This window comes from Cryptomeria japonica, chromosome 5 (assembly GCF_030272615.1).
Source record: "Cryptomeria japonica chromosome 5, Sugi_1.0, whole genome shotgun sequence".
In the NCBI taxonomy this organism is placed as follows: Eukaryota; Viridiplantae; Streptophyta; class Pinopsida; order Cupressales; family Cupressaceae; genus Cryptomeria; species Cryptomeria japonica.
Window position 1 is genome coordinate 127,704,045 of NC_081409.1, and position 20,804 is coordinate 127,724,848.

General features: G+C 37.3%; 1 protein-coding gene across 5 annotated transcripts in view; it reads left to right on the forward strand.

Annotated features, from left to right (window-relative positions):
* LOC131076631 (pentatricopeptide repeat-containing protein At5g67570, chloroplastic) overlaps nucleotides 1-20,804 on the forward strand; it is a 93,594-nt gene that overhangs the window by 16,493 nt on the left and 56,297 nt on the right. For 4 of the 5 annotated variants that reach the window (XR_009113467.2, XM_058013928.2, XM_058013931.2 and 1 more), the window contains exon 2: nucleotides 15,333-15,524. The exons of the other annotated variant lie outside the window; for it this stretch is intronic. Coding sequence is in view for 3 of the 4 variants with exons in the window: in XM_058013928.2 (XP_057869911.2) it covers nucleotides 15,333-15,524 (192 nt within the window). In the remaining variant the exon portion in view is untranslated. The remainder of the gene's footprint in view (nucleotides 1-15,332; nucleotides 15,525-20,804) is intronic. 5 annotated transcript variants of the gene reach the window in all.

Genomic DNA, 20,804 nt, shown 5'->3' on the forward strand with positions numbered 1-20,804 from the left:
TCTCCAACACAACCTATGGATGCAGCTGTGGATGCGGATGTGGATGTGGGTGGAGGGGAACCTCTCTTTGTCTTTTTTTTGTTTGCTTATGTATTTCAAAATTTTCTAATTGGACGTAACAAAAACGGACTACTTCGAGAGGTGCCTCGGTACAAGGCTCAGTATCATGACCACCTATGCCAACAATATGATATTTCAATCTATTTATCTCCCCTTGGTTAATTTTTTTACAAAAAATACACTTGGTTTGATTTCTTTGTCTACCAGGGAATTCTTCAGTGTATTTCCATGCTTCATCTTTTTGACCATGTTTCCTAGGCTTAGGTTGTGGAGGATTAGGATGAGCCATTAGGGAAAAAAATTGTTTTCAAAACGTGAGGGCTACTGCAATAAGACAATTTTACGAATCACCATTTGAGCATTGTGTTTTACAAAGTTTTAAATTTAAACTAATTAAAAAAAATCAGCAAAGACTAATTTGTGCATTGTGTTTTTTCTTGAAATTTTTCAAATTTCAAAGAAAGAAACTAAGAATTGAGAAAAATCAGCAAACCCTAGATTTTTTATTAGAAAAAATTGTAAATACATGTATAAAATTTTTTCAAAAAAAAAATCTAGGGTTTGCTATGCTATTGTTCTATTTATCTCATTGTGATTGAAGTGTGCGATATAGATTTGGAAAGTTGAACTTAAAAAAAAAATAACAACAAAACGAAAAATCCATAAATATAGAAAAAAAAACAACATAATCAATAAAAATTAACACTTATTTCTTTCAAATTTGTTGAGAAGTGTTTGAAATGAGCTTCTATGGACTCCTTGATGCTCTCAATGCAATTGTAGTGCTGCCCCAATGTGATTTGTGCAAGCTTTTCACCTCTTCCTCTTAGCTGGTTGCAAAACTATGGCTTCCTATTTTTCTCTCTTCCTCTCTTTTTTCCCCTCTTCCACTCATAAAAGTGAATGCCAATCCCTTTTAGGATTATAAGAAAGGGAAGTGGCAAAAAAAATCATTAAAAATTGTTATGTTTTTTTGTTTTTTTGACTGCACTTTTTTAAGTGACGCCAGCCGGGTCACGACCCTCGGACTCGGCGAGTCAGGCGAGTCACGCTCCCTGACCCGTCCGAGCCCAGGTCAGGGTCACCGTGACTCGGCAGGGGTCACCCGGCCCGCTGACTCGCGTGACTCGCTGCGAGTCACGAAACTCTGATGCTAAGCCTTCCAAGATTGCTTTTGGTCTTAAAGAGGTAGACTACTTAGGACACATTTTGTTGGATGAAGAGTTAAGGTTGATCCTAACAAAATTAAGGCTATCACAAAATGGTCTATTCCAAAAACCATTAAGAAATTGAGTGGCTCCTAGGACTCCTTGGATATTATAGGAGATTTGTGAAGAACTATGGTCGTATAGCAGCTTCCCTCACAATTCTATTCAAGAAGGAATCTTTTTAATGGAATGAGTTAGCTATACAACATTTGAGAGATTGATTGAGGCTTTGTGTACCACTCTTGTTCTAGCCACTCTAGACTTCATAAATGATTTTGTTGTGGAGTGTGATGCTTTAATGGTATAAGTGTAGATCTCATGTAGTAGAGTAGACCCATTGCTTTTGAGAGTCATCAATTAAAGGTAAGAATCAACTCAAACCCATTTATGAGAAGGAAATGCTAGCTATTCTTTATTTAGTAAAGTAGTGGAGGCCATATCTAATGGTTAGACATTTCAAAGTTCAGCCTAATCATGATAGCCTAAAATATTTTCTAGAACAATGATTATCTTTTGAAGAGCAACAAAAATGGTCACTAAGATATCCATGGCTGGCTAGGAAGCCATGTGATGAACTCCATGGAGACCTTTCCGCATCTTTAATTATTTGACTCTCAAAGGTAATGGGTGTTGAAAATAATAGCTAGCTCGGATACCTGATTATTGAATTTTAATGTTGTCAATGACAATTAAAATTCATATGTATTATCTCTCATGTAAATTGAATGATTGGGCTGGACCCAAACATGTAACGTGGAAGGCAAATAAATGTATTATCAAGCTGGACCCAAACATGTAACATGGAGGCAAGTAAATGTAATTTTGGGCTGGACCCAAATATGTAACGTGAAGGATGTAAAATGACAATGTAATATAAATAAATAAACATGCAAGCCGAGTTGGGGTATTGGCGCCAAAAGGTTGATATAAAACTAACAGCAAATGAAGTCATTCCAACAATCATCTACTACGGATATAATCTGCTCTCCAATATTGGCGAACTCTCCTTCACTTGTGCAAACTTATTTAAGGTTGTTGTTAGGCGAAGTTGTCAAGATCTTCATGCGAACTTGAAGGCTCTCCTTGTGCGATTCTGGTCCAGTCTCCCTTAGACATCTGCTGCTGCTCTCCCTTAGTCATCTGCTACTGATTTCCCTTAGTCATCTGCTGTTGATAAGAGTTGCATCCTTCATTGTTCTACTAACTTGCTGTTTGGACAGCAATCTGAGATAAGTTCGTTGTATTGTAATTGCCTACGTTTGAGATAATACATATTGTATTTTGGTGGTTGGGTTTTTCACCTCCAAGAGGGAGGTTTTCCCAGGGTATTGGTGTGTCTTGTCTTGTGTTTTCTTTGTTGTTACTGTTCATCTACAATCTGTTATAATCTGATTACATAAAATTAACATTTGATTGCTTAAAATTAACATGGTATCAGAGCTTTAGGTTCATTCTAATCAGATTATTAGTTGTCCTGCACTTTCAGTTTGTTGTTTTAGTTTTGCAAGATGGTTACAGGTCTGAAAGTAGAGGACAAACTTGAAGGTGTCCTCAATTTTACATCATGGAAGGTTTGTGTCCTCCTTGCTCTTAAAGAATTAGAGTTGTTACAGTTTGTGGAAGACATGGATCTGACTGAACCTTCGGATCCGGAAGACTAAAGCAATTCAAGAAGAATGCTCTCAAGGCAAAGAAGTTCCTTATTGATTCCGTGAAGGATCATCTTGTTCCAGTTATCTCCAAATTGAAGACAGCCCGAGAAATGTTTAAACATCTAGAAGGGATTATGAGATCAACAACATCAGTCAGACACTTACATTTAGGCAGCAACTTCTTCAAGTCAAAATGAGCAAAGGAGATTTAGTCATGGCCTTCATGAAGATTTCAGAATTGAAGAACCAACTCAGCGCCATTGGAAGCGAGGTTGTGGACAAGGATATTGTCATGATTGCTTTGAATGGTCTTCCTGACTCTTGGGATCCTTTCATTCAAAGCATAAGTGGAAGAGCTGAATTCCCTTCCTTTGATCGCCTCCAATCAGATTGCATTCAAGAGGAGTCACGCCTTGCTGCCAGAGAAATGCATAGAGGAGATCAACATGTGCTTGCATCTCAACATTCTAGAAGAAAGGGAGGCCATTGGAAGAAGAACAACTTCAAAAGAGATAGAGACTTCAGACCTCCTACTTACGATTCAAGGAAGAAGCCAAGGGATCTTTCACGTGTCTATTGCTTTAGATGCGACAAGTTTGGACATTATGCTAAAGAATGTCAAAACCCGCCCATGCAAGGAGAGGCCAACCTGAATGAAGTTGCAAACTTAGAGGATAATGAAGACTACCTCTTCATTTCTGCCTTGTCCAGCAATGTGCCAACCGATAGCAAGACTTGGTTGATAGACAGTGGTGCATCTAGACACATCACGGGATATCGAGAGCATCTCTCGGACTTGATGGAGAAAGAGTCCAACCTTCATGTGGTAATTGGTGATGATGCTTAGTATTCGGTAAGAGGTTTTGGTAGCACTTCTTTAAATTTAGAATCCGGCATGTCCTTGCATCTTAGTGATATTTTATTTGTCCCTGGAATTAACAGGAATTTAATTTCTATTTCTGTCCTAGAAAATAAAGGTTATCAAATAGCATTTTATGAGGGTAAAGTACTTGCATGGCCTAAGAAATCTAGTATTAAATCTCCTCGTGTTATTGGAAATAGATATGATAGTTTGTATAAGCTTTCAACTAACCCCATTCAAGCATTCATTCATGAAGCTCCCAAATCTAGCGAGCTATGGCATAGAAGGCTCGGTCATCTTCACTATCAGGCACTTTCTTCACTTGAAAAGATGGTTAAAGGTATGCCTAAACTTAATCAATTTCATGATGATGCTTGCAAATGTTGTGCATTAGGTAAGAACACTAAAAGTCCATTTCATAAAAGTGAAAGTAGAGCTAAGGAAAAATTAGCACTTGTTCATTCTGATCTATGTGGACCCATGTTTGTTCCTTCACCTAGCGGATTTCTATACTATGTTACATTTATAGATGACTTTTCTAGAAAGACTTGGATTTACTTTCTAAAATCTAAAGAATCTAATGAAGTGTTAAGTAGTTTAAAGAATTTAAAGCTCCAGCTGAAAATATGTCTGGTAAAAGGATTAAAGTGTTAAGATCTGACAATGGAGGTGAATACACCTCAAGTAGCTTCAATGACTTTTGTGTAGAAACAGGAATTAACCCCAGCAAAATGGTAGAGCTGAACGAAAGAATAGAGCCATTGTTGAAGCTGCCAAAGCCATGATTCACAATCAGGACCTGTAGACCTTCTTATGGGTTGAAGCATCCAAGACTGCAGTGTACTTTCAGAATAGATGCCCTCACCGTGTCCTGAAGAACATAACTCCCGAGGAAGCTTTCACTGAAGTCAAACCAGATATCAGCCACCTAAGGATCTTTGGAAGTCCTGTCTATGTTCATGTGCCAAAGGAAAAGAGAACTAAGTTAGAGCCTTCCGGGAAGAAGGGTATCCTTGTTGGATATAGTGAATTTTCCAAGGCATTTCGCATCTACATTCCTGGTCAAAGGTACATTGAGGTAAGTAGGGATGTCACCTTTGAAGAAAATATTGCTTTCAAGAAATCTAAAAGTTCTCTTATTGATTTTGATAAAGAAGTCAATGATAATCAAAATATGGATATTGATACTAACCCTGAGATTCAGAGGGAGTCTATTGAACCTCCCGAACCTATTGAGAATGATGATCCTCTTGAGCCTCTGGTTCCAACTGATGGACTTCGAGACATTCCTGTTAGCAAGAAAAGACCTCTTTGGGTTAGAAGCACAATTTAAGATGCAGAAAAGTTTGCAGCTCCTAGTGGCACTTTCAGAGAAAGTAAGAGACCTCAGAAGCTCTCCAACTATGCTGCAATGACGTGCAACATCATTGAGGCTGAACCATCCAGCATAGAAGAAGCCATGAACCAGCAAGCATGGAAGTTAGCTATGGACGAAGAGTATCAATCCATCATCAAGAATGATGTTTGGGATATTGTGCCTAGACCTAAAGGTAAGTTTGTTGTTTCTTCCAAATGGTTGTTTAAAATTAAACATGCTGCTGATGGTAGTATAGAGAAATATAAAGCTAGATTTGTAGCTCGTGGTTTTTCTCAAAAAGAAGGCATAGATTATGAAGAAACATTTGCTCCTGTTGCTAGATATACTTCCATTAGAACTATTATAGCTATTGTTGTAGCCAAAGGTTGGAAATTACATCAGATGGATGTAAAGATTGTCTTCCTTAATGGTGTTATTGAGGAAGAAGTCTATATTGAACAACCTGAAGGTATGAGATGCATAATAGAGAAACTCATGTGTGCAGATTGAAGAAAGCTCTCTACGGCCTCAAGCAAGCTCCTAGAGCTTAGTATGAAAGAATTGATAAGTACTTAGTCAGTTTAGGATTTTATAAGAATGATGCCGATCCTAACATTTACTTTAAAGTGTTTAATGGTGAAATGCTAATTCTGGTTCTATATGTAGATGATTTATTTCTAACTGGTGAAGATAAATCTCATCATTAGGTGTAAGAAAGAATTAGCTATTGAATTTGAAATGAAGGATCTAGGTCTAATGCATTACTTTGTAGGGTTAGAAGTGTGGCAAAGACCTAATGAAATTATTCTAAGTCAAGGTAAATATACTATTGATATATTGAAAAGATTTGGTATGATGGATTGTAAACCTATGTCTACTCCTATGGAAACTAACTTGAAGAAGTTGAGTATTTCTGTAGCTAACTCTGATTTTGCAGATCCTTCAGAGTATAGGCAGTTGATTGGATCCTTGATGTATCTAGTCAATACTAGACCAGACATTTTCTATGCAGTGAGTGCACTTAGCCAATTTATGAACCAGTCAAAGCATGTTCACTTGGTGGCAGCCAAGCACATCCTGAGATACTTGCGTGGAACAATTGGCTATGGGTTGAAGTATCCAATCAACATAGTAATCAATTTGGAAGGCTACTCTGATTCTGATTGGGGTGGAAGTGTTACTGACAGAAAAAGCACTTCAGGAATCTGTTTCAGCTTGGGTTCCGCTATGATCTCTTGGGCCAGTAGAAAACAGTCCTCAGTTGCATTAAGTACTGCAGAAGCTGAATACATTGCTTCAAGTGTGGCAACTAGAGAAGTAGTTTGGCTTTGCAAGCTTCTTGTTGGGTTGTTTGGACAACCTTGGGAATCCACTGTTATTTATTGTGATAATCAGAGTTGTATTAAAATGTCTAATAATTCCTTGTTTCATGACAGGTCAAAACACGTGGAAACTCATTATCACTATATTCGTGATATGGCACAAAGAGGTGCCATCCAGCTGAAATACATCAGCACTGATGAATAGGCTTCAGATGTTCTCACCATGCCTCTAGCTCGAGTGAAGTTTGAGTACTTCAGAGAGAAGCTTGGAATTGTGGAGAACACAACATTGATTGAGAGGGAGTCTCAATCTTAGTGATGCAATTTAGTTTGCATCCTCCACCCTCTGCGGGCAATGCAAGGTGGAGTCATCCTCTGCAGGCAATGCAAGGTGACATTGTATCCTTCTCTGGGAGAAGGCTGAGGTGTAAGACCTCTTCCACCCTCTACGGGCAATGCAAGTTGGATCCATCCTCTGCGGGCAATGCAAGATGGACATCATGAAATGAGTTCATGATATTTATGTGTTTTATTGCAGGTATACTCTACGGAGCTTATACATTCATCCTTGCGGGCAATGCAAGATGAAGGTCATGAATGGATCATTACAAGTGGTAGCTATCCTCCCTAGCTAAGAGGGAGTGTTGAAAATAATACCTAGCTTGGATACCTGATTATTGAATTTTAATGTTGTCAATGACAATTAAAATTCATATGTATTATCTCTCATGTAAATCGAATTATTGGGCTGGACCCAAACATGTAAAGTGGAAGGCAAATAAATGTATTATTAAGCTGGACCCAAACATTTAACGTGGAGGCAAGTAAATGTAATTTTGGGCTGGACCCAAATATGTAACGTGAAGGATGTAAAATGACAATGTAATATAAATAAATAAACATGCAAGCCAACTTGGGGTATTGGTGCCAAAAGGTTGATATAAAACTAACAACAAATGAAGCCATTCCAACAATCATCTACTACGGATATAATCTGCTCTCCAATATTGGCGAACTCTCTTTCACTTGTGCGAACTTATTTAAGGCTGTTGTTAGGCGAAGTTGTCAAGATCTTCATGCGAACTTGAAGGCTCTCCTTGTGCGATTCTGGTCCAGTCTCCCTTAGACATCTGCTGCTGATCTCCCTTAGTCATCTGCTGTTGATAAGAGCTGCATCCTTCATTGTTCTACTAACTTGCTGTTTGGACAGCAATCTGAGATAAGTTTGTTGTATTGTAATTGCTTACGTTTGAGATAATACATATTGTATTTTGGTGGCTGGGTTTTTCACCTCCAAGAGGGAGGTTTTCCCAAGGTATTGGTGTGTCTTGTCTTGTGTTTTCTTTGCTGTTACTGTTCATCTACAGTCTGATATAATCTGATTACATAAAATTAACATCTGATTGCTTAAAATTAACAATGGGGTGCTTGTTTCACATGAGCATGACTCCAAACCTAGATACATCATATTCCAAAACAAAGGGAAGGGAATAATCAAGGATAACTAACAGGGGAGATGAGCTCATTACCTCCTTTAACTTGTCAAAAGCTTGTTGTGTTGCCTCAGTTTAGGCAAAGACTCCTTTATTTGTTAGAATTGTTAATTCGACAATTAGTTGAGAGAACCCCTTAACAAATCTTTAATGGTAATTGTAAAGGCCAAAGAATCCTTGTATTTGTGTTAGAATCTATCGTGGAGGCCATTGATAAATAGAAGTGCTATTGAGGCCAATTGCCCAAAATGACACTTACTAAAAAAAGCATATGCTGAAAATGGAAATGCTCTTGAAACATGCTGAAATTATAAGCTCGAATTCTCCATAGAACTCTGTAATATCCCCCTTCCAACTTCTATGGCTTGGGAATAATCACTTGCTCTCCTTGGACTTACAATGTCTGATAATAACTTGTGCAATTAGGTTTGTGAACACAATTATACAAGATATGATAATAACCGATGTCACCTGCTATTCCTGAGCTGATATCTCTGATACAGTCACTTAAATCCTACGAAATCTGATTTGTATTATCATCTGAAGTGATATAGCCACTGTGACTGATTTGGATGTATTAACTTGCAACAACGATGCGATATGCTATTTCAGATCTGACAATGTTATCTTGCACTTTGCTGGGGCTGTTTGTGATATATGATTGCTTGGAATATGTACCCGATTATGGGCCTTCAGCCTTGCTTAATTCTCTTCCCAACTGGAAATTAAAAACCATTCGATAAACTTTTCCAAATAGTTTGGATGATTCTCATATACGTTGAGGGGGGAATGGGTGCCCAAACATACACGTCTCTTGTTCCTCTTAATCGTGCCTTTTCATCCAGAAGCAAATCGGTTGTTGATTAATTATCCATACATTTGATTAGCGATAGAGTTAAAGAAATCCTTAGTTGATGCTAACTGTTATTAATCTTAACAACCTTGTTCAGATCGCTATCCCTTCACACGAGCCCGTTATTCATCGATTCTTAATATATTTTTATTATGGACTAATTCTTTGTCTTCCATATTAGTCACTGTTTCTTATTTCTTAATAATCTTGAACATTACCACTGTTCGATGTTCATTATCATTTCTATCTTCCCACAGATGTTTGATGATTATTATTGGTCACATATAGTCATTCTTATTTATCGATTGGAAGCTGTAATCCAAAGTTCTTATTTGGTTGGGGATATCACAAACTCTGAGTCCCCTAACTTTGTGAAAAAATACTACAAGTGCAAACTGAAAGTTGAAAAAAAAAACTGAAAAACATTTCTTCCATTACACTTAAAAAAAAGGGGAAAATAAAGAGGAAAAAACACAAAGGAAAGAAATCACTTTATCTCTACTACTTGTTTTACTATCTCATTGCTCACAACTTAGTAATAGTGCCCTAGTTTTGATCAAAATGATTTTTTCCATCCAACTTATTTGAATTTTTTGTTTGGTGTGTAAAAATGAATTAGAATGCAAGAGGAAGTTTTCTTTTACTCATCTAGGGCTAAGTATGGTGTGAGGATCATAAAAGAAAACATTTGATTTTGGGGTTTTTAAATTAAATCTAGTGTTTTTATGTGGGGAAGCCACCACTCATCTTGGGGATGTATGGCTTCCCTATAAATTCCTTATTTTAAAAAGATGTTCATGCTTCTTTTTGATTGGGATGGTAGGAGGATGTTATTGAAAGCCTTCTCTTGCGCCCCTGGAACATTCCTGGTACTAGTACAAGGCAAAGAATACCTAGGATGCATCCCCGGGGAACATAGATTTGAACTTAATGATAGTAATCTCATCGGTCTCTAGTTTACCAATTTTTTATGAATTTTGCTCGACTTTGAATGGGGAATGACATTAAGCATTCATTTCAAAACTAATACACCCTACCAATTGCAATATAACTATAATATGATAGAACATACCAAATATTTGTTGATGAACATTGATTGCTTTATTCCATATTAGTGGTTGTACAATGAAATTAGATTGCATTCCCTTGCCATGTGAATCTTATTTAAAGTGCTGAATAGGTGTTAGTTAGACCATAATTGTTGGAACCGATATCTCTCCACAACTCCCCAAAGCAGAGAAGTAAATAACAAAATAGTATTTGTAGTTAGTGTACAATGTCTATTGTTATGCTTGATAATATTGGTTATCCGGCAATGTATTAATTGTTTGTATTAAGTTGTTACTCTCGGTTAGTTATAAGTGTCAATTGGCTGATGGTTGTGTTCCTCTTGGCAACCATCAGGTCCTTTAAATATAGTGTATCTTTAAGAAAGGTAGTATGATATGGTTGGATCAATTGTAATGGCCGACCATCTCTGGTCTTCTTCTCTATAATAATTTCATGTGTGAATAAAGATTTATTTTACTCTTATAGCTGGTATGCATTGTCATCTTTATTATGACGTCATGTATTTAATTTATTAGATATAGCAGTAAACAGTATTGTTTTGTGAAGTTTTTTTTTTCTGTATGTGTTGGGTGTGCCGAAGGTAGAAAGTTCAGGCTGAAGACTTGAAGGCTAGGGGTGGCAGAGGTGTTGGGTGTAGCCCCCATGTCATGTCGAAGGCATTTTGGTGTGGTTGTAAGACCGAGTTGAAGAATTTTTTTAGGACTTACTATTTTTGGACTATTTTTGGCCATATAACATGTGTAGACCATGCAATTGATCAAGTTATACTTTCTATTATTGGAAAGTCTTCTTTGAAGAGAATTTGATAGTTTGGATTCCTTATGGGAGTTTGTCATGTTCGTTTTCTGCTACAAATTGCAGATTGTTGTAATAGTGGATTTTTCTTCAGATAAAAAAAATATTGTGAGGCCTTTGCTCGTGGTTTTTTTTTTCTGGTACATAACTAGGTTTTCCACATAAATTTGTATGTTGTTCATGTATTACTTTTCATTGTTTATTTCCTAAGTTACCGGTTCGGGTTCGGGCACCGGTTTGGGTTTATAGAACCCGGTACGGCAAAATTTTGAAAAGGGGTTTGGGTTCATTTGGGTTCGTTAGTACAAAAACATGTATCTTATATATATATATATTTTGATATTTGTGAAGCCTATAAGCATGAATTAAAATTTGCATGTCACATAGCATCATATAAACAACAAAACAAACATAAGCTTTTAATCATAGCATTATGATGATACCATAATAGCATCATATACATCAAGTTTAATATCAAAATGACAAAATATTCAAGTATCATTGTTTCAACTTTCAACAATATAAAGTTTAATCATCAAATGGATCATCTAATTCATCCTCCTCCTCATTGACATTGACATTAGATGAGCCAATGCCACTTGCACTTGCACTATAAGTTGGCTCAATTTTCGAGTCATCAAGTGTCAATGCAAGAAGTTGAGAAGCAGGAGCATCCAAATCAGTATGCTCTGGCTCTATATCCCACATCTTCGTTTCCCCTTGTGTGTAGTCACGTTGTTTGTGTGAAAGAAGACATAGGTTGGAATGCACATATACTAAATTCTCTGTTCTTTTTGATAGTAGCCTATTGCGCTTTACTGAGTGGATGAAAGAGTATGTGCTCCAATTTCTTTCTGAAGCAGATGAACTAGCAACCTATGAAGACAAAGTAAACAATTAAAGTTATACATTAATAAAAATAAAATTACTAGCAACCTATCAAGACAAAGTAAACTATAAATGAACTAAAACTTGTAAATTTAAAATTTTAATTAATTAAACTTACTTGTGATAAAACTTTTATAGCGAGGGGTTGTAGGTGTTGGAAGCATGTGCCATGGAAGTACCACCAACTATGAGCATCCTTCTTGGATCTATGACGAAGTGCATCAACACTTAGACCATTCCCATTTGCAAAATCTATGAACTCATTTGTAACAACATCTTGCAAATCATCATCGGGATATAGTCTAAGAAATGCTGCCTTATACCCATCAGATACTTCTAGATCTCTCCATGGTGGAATCCTTCCTAGTTTATCAAGAAACTGATTGCTATAGTACTTAGGTGTCAAGGCATAGGCAAGAAGATGCAAAGGAGTGGTCATCTTATTCCACCTTTCTACAATAATCACTTCCATTTCTTTGAAGAATTTCTCCTGGGGGTCATTCTCTTTTTCATTTATAGTGACCTTTATTTTTTCAAGCATTGAGTCAATGCCATCATAAATCTCACCTATGCAAGACCTATCCATGTTTGTATAGCAAATCATGCTCATGATGGGCTCAGTGATACTTAGGAGATATGTAACAAGATCCCACCATTTGTCATTCAATATTCTCTCCCTAATTTTTTCTGCCCTCTTAGTGCTACTTTGCTTCCATACAGTCCAATTGGTGCTGATCACCATATTGCATAGTGCCACTCTAACTTTCACAAGTCGTCTTAAGACAATTGTGTTTGATGCAAAACGGGTCTCAGCAACCTATAACACAAATGAATGCCAAATGATTAAAAACTAAAGCCAAACTTTAAAGAAGAATACACAATATAGCTTACACAATGATATTATGAACATTGAAAATTAAACAAAATCAGAAAATGTAAAATTAAATTACTATTACACTTACCTTCAATAGCTCCAAATTTGAATAGGTTCTAAAAATCCCTTGAGACATGTGGTGGTTTGTGATGAACATCTGGATGTCCTCAGCTTCTGCATACACATCTCTGATCCATTTTATTTTTTGCCCAATCCTTTGTAGCATAAGATTGAGTGAATGTACCGCACAAGGTGTCCAAAAGATGTGATCATAGCGTTGCTCAACCAACAAACCAGCAGCTCTACAATTTTTTGCATTGTCCGTTATGACTTGGACAACATTGCGGGGTCCCACAGACTCAATGGCGGAGATGAGAATTTCTGCAATACATTGGCCATCTTTTATTTGGCCCTCACAATCCACAGCTTTCAAAAACATTGCCCCTTTAGGGGACACCGCTATGACATTGATCAAGGGACGGTTTTTAGCATCTTTCCACCCATCTGAAACAATTGTTACACCTGTTTCAACCCATGAATCCCTTATGGGTTTCAATGCATCTTCAACCCTCTTCACCTCTTTCTCCAATAATGTTCCATGTACCTTCTCATAACCGGGGCCCTTATACTCTCTTGGAGCTTCATTAACACTTTTTATCATTTGCTTCCAATATGGGGAGCGAACAACATTGAAAGACAACCCATTTGCATAAATGCACCTTACTATAACTTTGTCAGCATTGTCTCTACTCTCATTTTGGAATGCGGTTTCTAAAGGCCCATTTGTTCTTTTACGTGTCAAGGGTGGTTCACTTTGAGGTTCATTTGTGGCAAAGAAGGGGTGGTCTTCTACTACAATACTGGGATTAGAAGGGCCTTGCATTCCCTTTGTTTTCTTTGATGCGGTTTGGTTCAATCTACGGGCTTCTCTCTCTTCTGCCGCCTCATGCTCCCTAATATATTTCATCACTGTCTCATCTGGTATAGGTTTACCATCTTTTCCAGGGCATTTTTTGATGCCTCTTCCTTTTATTCGGCACAAATGGCCTACCACCCAATAATATGAACTATTACGTTCAATATCACATCCATGGCATCTCCAACGAAATCCCCCACCTCCCGGAAGTTGTTTTATAATGTCAACATATTTCCATAAGGGAGAATTTGGATCATTTCTTTGTTTTGCAATTATTTGTTCATTGCCAGTGGAGGAAGATGTAGATGCCATTCTAGTTCCTCTTGCAGCCAATGGAAGCTTGAAAATGTATGGAAATGATGCTGCAACACTTATTGAAGCTTCAAAAATCAGTCTTCAACTCCTCCTCTTTGATCTTGGAAGCCAAATTTTGTTCACCCTTTCTTCAACCTGCTCTCATAAAACTTCTGTTTGCAACACAAATGAGGTGAAATGAGTGAATATAATGTTTTAGAAGTCACTTTTAGGGTATAAGTTTCACTTTTTTAGAAGGCGGAATTCAAAAACAAATTAAACTTGGCATATTTTTTGCCTTTATGAGCCGCCCGAGTTCGACCAGGGTTCGCCCGGGTTCGACTCGGTTCGACCAGGGACAAACCACCTTTGGGTTTTTCGAACCCAGTTCGAACTGGACCCGAACCATGGACCCGTTCGAACTAGGACCCGTACCAGGGGGGTCCAGGGGCGAACCCGGTAACCTAGTTTATTTCTGTACTGTTCAAATTCTCTACAAATAGTTGGCTACATACATACTAACAAAACACAAGAAGTTCAATTTATGCTGATGATAGACTGTATTCAAAATGGAACCAAGATTCAAAGCATAAAATATAATCTTTCCCTGAATTATATTTTGGTGAAAAGAGAATTTGTACAAATAAGCAAGGCAGAATTGCGAACATGCCAACCTGAGTTCTCAAAACCATCTTAATCTAACTATATTACTAATGATTTTTATCAGTTGAGTTGAACAAAAGAGCTGTAGAAAGGAAACTGCTAACTGCTACAAAATTGATGTTGAGGAAACATAGATAGTGTCATAGTTTGCAAACTTGAACTTGAATCAAATTCATTAGAGCTCAAATTTGAAAACTTGTCAACTTATATAAATACTTAAATTAAAATCTTTGCACAACTTGTGAAAAACTTTGTGTTCATGAAATTCTCCTACAGAATGCCCATGAGTTTGGTGCTGCAACCTGCAAAACTTATCTCTTGCAACTCACGAGTTGAACATACAAAAAATAATACGACAAAAAATGTCGAATATTCTTTGAGTTGCCAGGTACTCAGCGAGTTTTCAATCTGTGCCGAAGACCATTGAAGTGCTCCCATAGTTAATGCAAGCCACGAGAATGGTCTTGTTATTACTACAGGAACCAATGTTGGTGGATCCTCCTGGGTCACATTGGGGTTCTCTTTCTCTATTCCTCAAACGTTTGCTTGCTTTCCATCATATGCATGATTTTTTATTTTAGAACTCTCTTCTTTTCCAAATGCAATTTTCTCATAAATTTTGTCCAAACGAATAATTCTCGACATTTAAGTTCTTTTGGTAGATCTCCTTCCAAATATCCTATAGACATAAGATATTTTAATTCTTTTGTCAATTTTGCATCTGAAAATAAACAATCGTGAATTCTAGTAGGCTGTCTTGGAAATGGTCTTTTGCAAGGAAAATAATTTGTTTTGGTAAATTGGTAATATGGAGGAGGTATGTGGAATGAATCCTCACAACGGATGTCCCACAACATAATTTAGTAACCTGCAATTAATAGTCTTTTAAGGTGGTTGTGGCTTATTCTTCTAGACATCCAGTCTTTCACATCCTTTCATCAAATTTAAGTTTTCTGTTTAACATTTAGCTTGTTCTAGCTTCCAATATTGAAAAGACCATTGAAGAATTGGTTATGTTGAACAGGTTGGATAGTGTAAATGTTAAAATGCCTACATGGCAGCTCTCAAATCTGATGCACAGTGCAAGAATGAAGTTCACTGATGGTCGTTTGGTAAAGATCATCCAAGTTTTAGGTGATCTGGGCAACTGGAGGAAAGCAGTTGAAGTAGTTCACTGGGTCCATAACCGTAAACGTTACCAGTACTGTAAAGGCAGGTAACTAATTTCTTCTTTTTTAGAATTACTTAGTAGAGACACAAAAATGGTGCTTTTGGGGGCAGAACAAAGATGACAGTAATTTTTAGAGGATGTTACCACTTTACATAATAATTAAGAAGCATTCTTCTCTCTAAAAATGTTTTCTGAAAATTGATCTTACTTGTCCCATTGTCAGGGTTAGTATTTAATTGATTATTGTTATGTTATTTTGATACGTTTTCATTTCTGCTTTACATCCCACATTTGTTGTGTTGTCCCCTTAAAAAGAATTATAAAAGGTGAGAATGAAGGCCCACTAGATCTACAAACACTGGCCTCTGGTGTTTTGTGCTGGAATCTCCCCCTCCTCCTTGATGGCTGGAAGATCTTACTAATTTGTATTAACTAACTGTAATCAAGATGTTGAGACTTAATGAATGAGAGTTCTTGTTCTGCATCCCATATTCGATGTGCTGACCCCTTGACAGGAGTTTAGAAAAGTTAGAACGAAGGCCCTTTGCTAATACTGCCATCAGTGTTTTATAATGAAATCTCCTCCTCTTCGTTAATTGGGATAACTTGGCAATTTGGGTTAGCTAACTATAAGCATGATGTTGAGAAATAATAAATGAAAGGCCTGGTCTTCCATCCAGCATTCAGTGTTCTGATACCTTAATAGGTGTTTTGTTGTAGAATCTCATTCTCATCCTCACTGGCTAAAGTATCTTAGTGATTTGCAATAAAAAATTATAATCAGGATGTTGAAACCTGAGAAATGAAAAGTCGTGTCTTTCATCCTACATTTGGTTTGCCAACCCTTTAATAAGAGTTTAAGTAGGCAAGAATGCCCTGTTAAAACTGGGCTCTGGTGTTTTGTAGTCGAATCTTCTGTTCCTCCTTACCAGCTGGAATATCTTTGTAATTTGGGTTAACTAACTAACTAACTATACCATGATTCCCAACAATTTAGCTTACGGAACCAATAGTTGTCATTTCTTAGGATTCAAAGACAGTCTTGTCTCCTAAGACAGATACATAGATTGATGATTCAGGCAAATAATCATCTTGCTGCCCAGGAATACACCATTCAACCAAAAAGGTTTCAAATCCTTAGTGGAAATGTCTCCAACAATAAACAAAATTGTCCATTGGAATGTAGCAGTTGCGTTGTTTAGCCCAGGTGTCATCCTATTGCATGTGTACAATCCTAATTCCAATATAACTCTCAGTTTTCAGTTTTCTTTCTTGTTTTTTCTAATTTGATTGTAACTTAAAAATATATCTAAAATGTAATACAATTCATTAGTGGCCACTTCCTCTAAAATTGTGCCTGCCATTGGTATGTGGAATATATCTTTCTTCTTTAAAGTGTTTCAACTATGAAAGCCAATACAGATTCTTAGGAATATATCTAATTTGATTGTAACTTAAAAATATATCTAAAATGTAATACAATTCATTAGTGGCCACTTCCTCTAAAATTGTGCCTGCCATTGGTATGTGGAATATATCTTTCTTCTTTAAAGTGTTTCAACTATGAAAGCCAATACAGATTCTTAGACTATCCATGTTTTTCTTTAGGGCTATCTCAACCAGTGATACCCAACCATTTGCTTCTATTTAAAAGATCATACCTGCTTCTAACATTCTCTCAGTTTCCTCAAGTACATGGGGGGGCATGTGAGATAGCGTCAAAGAAGCTGATGAATCTTCTCTAAATCGCGGCTTTGATTGCCGTAAGCTCTCTATATACCCTACCCCATGGAGTTTGATGCAAACAAGTATATAATTTTTTTTTGTTTGGTAATGGGCTGAAGCTGAATCGCTTTTGATTGGAGCTATGAACTGTTGGTGTTTGTTTTATCATTCACCAAACACAGAATAAAATGTCCAAAGACACTCTATCCTCTCTTGAAAAATCACCGCTTATGCTAAGATTGCGAGAAGATCATAAGGCGATTCCAAGGTTTCTTTTGTCAGGTCTTGACGTGTGGATAAGCTCAATGGGCGTTGTGATATGCTGCTAATACACAAAGGGACTTATGCCTGGATTGTTCAATTCACAATGAAGGTTTAGACAATGAAGCTCTATTATTTGGGACTTGGATCACGAACTTCAAGAAAACTGAAAAGGAGATAAGGGTTTAGAAGTTCTAATCTATTCCTAGGAATTCAAGAGATGGTATTGACTAGGTGAACTCAATAACCACACTTTGCTTTGCCTCACTTAGGACAACTACACAAAGTGGATGCAATCTTCAAGGGATGTGTTTATGATCAGAAGTTAAGCATACACAAAGGAAAACTCAAACTAACTTTACACAATGAACAAAAATCATCTGTTCATCAAAAATATGAGTGGAGATACACCATAAATCAATACTTATCAAATCTTGCATTCATCTAACATACATGAAATAAAGTCTAAACTATTGTGTTGAAGAAATTGAAAACCTTGCCAATCATTTAGATAATAGAGATTACAAGGCCTAAAAAGCACACAAGCAATATATTATCCAAAATGACCTTCTCGCAACAATGTTTCAAAAACCTCACACTCTCCAAATGAGAGGAGGCAACCTTATATAGGCACACAAAAGTTTTGAACGACCGAGATTGAATAGTGATCAAGGACCCAGATTGAAAGATCAAAACCCTAATTAGGGTTTGTTACAACTAACTACCCCTCGACAAATGAGAAAATTACATTTGGGGACACTTGTCCTTGCTAAATATGAATCAATAATAAAAACAGAAGGTTGGTGCATTGTGAAGTGTGCCTTCTAGAAGCTTTTGTGGATAAGTCAGGGTCATTGAACTTGGACATGTTGATTTGGAACAAATCTAATTGGTTGGAAGATGACAAGGCGCCACCTCAGCATGTTGAATGTCTTCCCTGAATTCTCCAATTTGTGTAAAGAAATCATCTAAGTATGGAAATTTGTTTCTTCTTGTCATCATCTGAATCTGATTGGGAGCTTGTCTTTGACTCTTCAGGAGATGAAATCCTTCAAGAAGTTATCCTGACTGCTTCCATAGGTTTGGGATTGTAGATGAAATCCCTCAAGAAGTCTGAAATTCTTTTTATCAAGTCTAAGGACTTTTCTTTCTCGATGCCTTGCGATTCTTTCAAGTGCTTCGAATTTGGGGAGGAATCCCTTTGTGAAGTATTTCTCATACTTGGACGAACCTTGCTTGTGGACTTGTCTTCAATTCTGAATTTGGCTTGAAACTCCATTTGTGTTTTCTGTGATGATCCTGCCTCAACTGTCATCTATGATCTGCAAAACCAAAAGAAATTAAGTTAGAATCCTCATTTTGAGTGTGAATTTCGAAGGTTTGATGGCAGAGTGTGCTCTAATTTTGGTCCTTTAACTCCAATGCCTCATCACTTTTAGCTTTCAACAGGCTGCAATCACTTAAAACTCTGAGAAACTCAATCAATCTGCCTCGAATACCCCTGTCACCTTTAGAATTTAGATAAGAAATGGATTGAGAGAATGCTGCTTCGTCTGGAAATCTTCACTCTGTCTCAGAAAATTTCGAATCTGCTCTTGAAATGTCTTTGAAAAACCTTGAATTGCTCTCGAAATCTGTACAAAACCTCTTAAAATCTTCTCCTCTCTTGTGTCTTGCTCTTCCAAGTTTGAACTTTCACAATGAATGGAATGGATGAATGATTTGCTATAAGTATAAACTCCAAAGTAATTCGAATTTTGCATTTGAGCAACACAGCTGGTCTTTCCAAATTCAAACTAATCTTGTTTCTAAATTCATTCCACTCATCGAACTCAATGAGAAAGTTGCCATTTTTTATTTCAGTTGAGTTTAATCTTCTTGGGAAAGTCCTGATTTCGAATCAAGTCTGAGTTTAGCTCAATAAGAAAGTTTCTATTTTGAGATTGAGTTCATGAATCGAATTCTATCCTTATTTCTCCTTCCAAATTCGGAACTTTCTTCTTTCCTTTAGTTCGAACTTAGGCCGATTTTCTTGACAGCAAGGCGGATTTTAGGAGATTCTTTCTTCATGGCCAGCGGACTTCATCAAAACATTTCCTCCTTATTTCTGAGCTTGGGCGGACTTCAGCCTTCTCTTTCCTCATTCTTCATGGGGGACTTGGAGAACTTCTTTCCTTCTCCACCCACCAAGCGGACTTCATATGAGTTGTTCACCTTCTTTGCATCTCTTACATGGCAGACTTCATTCATTCTATGACTTAGGGGACTTTACTTGTCTTGTGCACCAAGGTGAGGGCGGACTTGGAAATACTTGATACCCTTAGCACACACCATGAGGGCAGACTTGCTTGTTACCTTGACCATGCTCACACAACTCTAGGCGGACTTTCCTTGAGTGTTACGTCCATAAGTTGTAGGGCAGACTTTACTTGTTCTCTTCCCAAGTAGGAAGGCGGACTTCATGCCTTTCATTCCCCAATGCAAACTAGTCCTAGGCGGACTTTCCTTGCCTTATGCACTTGGTCTTTGTAGGAGGGCGGACTTGGTTAGACTTATGTACCATTTACTTGCTTCTTATCTCACCTTAGGGTGGACTTGCTCAAACCCGTTGACGTGACTAAAATCGTATCGCTACAACTCTCTCTGGCCAATGCAGAATAGAATTTACTCATGGAGTATCCTATCCTCTCTTGTGTAAGGAAGCCCTAATGCTATTTTTAATTGATCAAAGGGGACAACCTCAAGGTTCCAAATGTCAGGTCATGACTGCAGGATAGCTCAGCGGTTGATGTGTTTTGTTGGGAGCACAAGGGGCCTTATGTTTTGCAACAAGCTGGTCTGCATCTAAAATGATGCTGCAGATGAAATAAATGCAAAAGGATAGGGTTAAGAGACCTAAAATTAACAAGATTGGTGTGTGAGTAGATAGATTCAACATAACTAATCCCTGCTTGGCTAGAATAACTCACAACCTCACAAGAACGGTGCAATCTTCAAGGGGACTTAGAATATTTTTAGACTGCAGGTGCATGCCCAAACACCCAATTTTGGCGCGGCTCAAACGGACAACCTGCAATTGAACTAAACACAATTTTAAAGGCTCAGACTAACCATACACAGGGATACACAATCAATATATCCCCAATGGTATGAACCCGAATCCATCAAATACTTGCACACCAAAAGGATCTATCTAAACATGTTGAAGGAAACCATGCAAACAGAGTAAAACCAAGATGATAAACATCAAATTCTAGTTGCTTTTACAACAATTTCTGCAGCATTTCTATGCTACTCCTAATCTGAAATCTGTCTACCTCTAAAAAATCTAACTAGAAT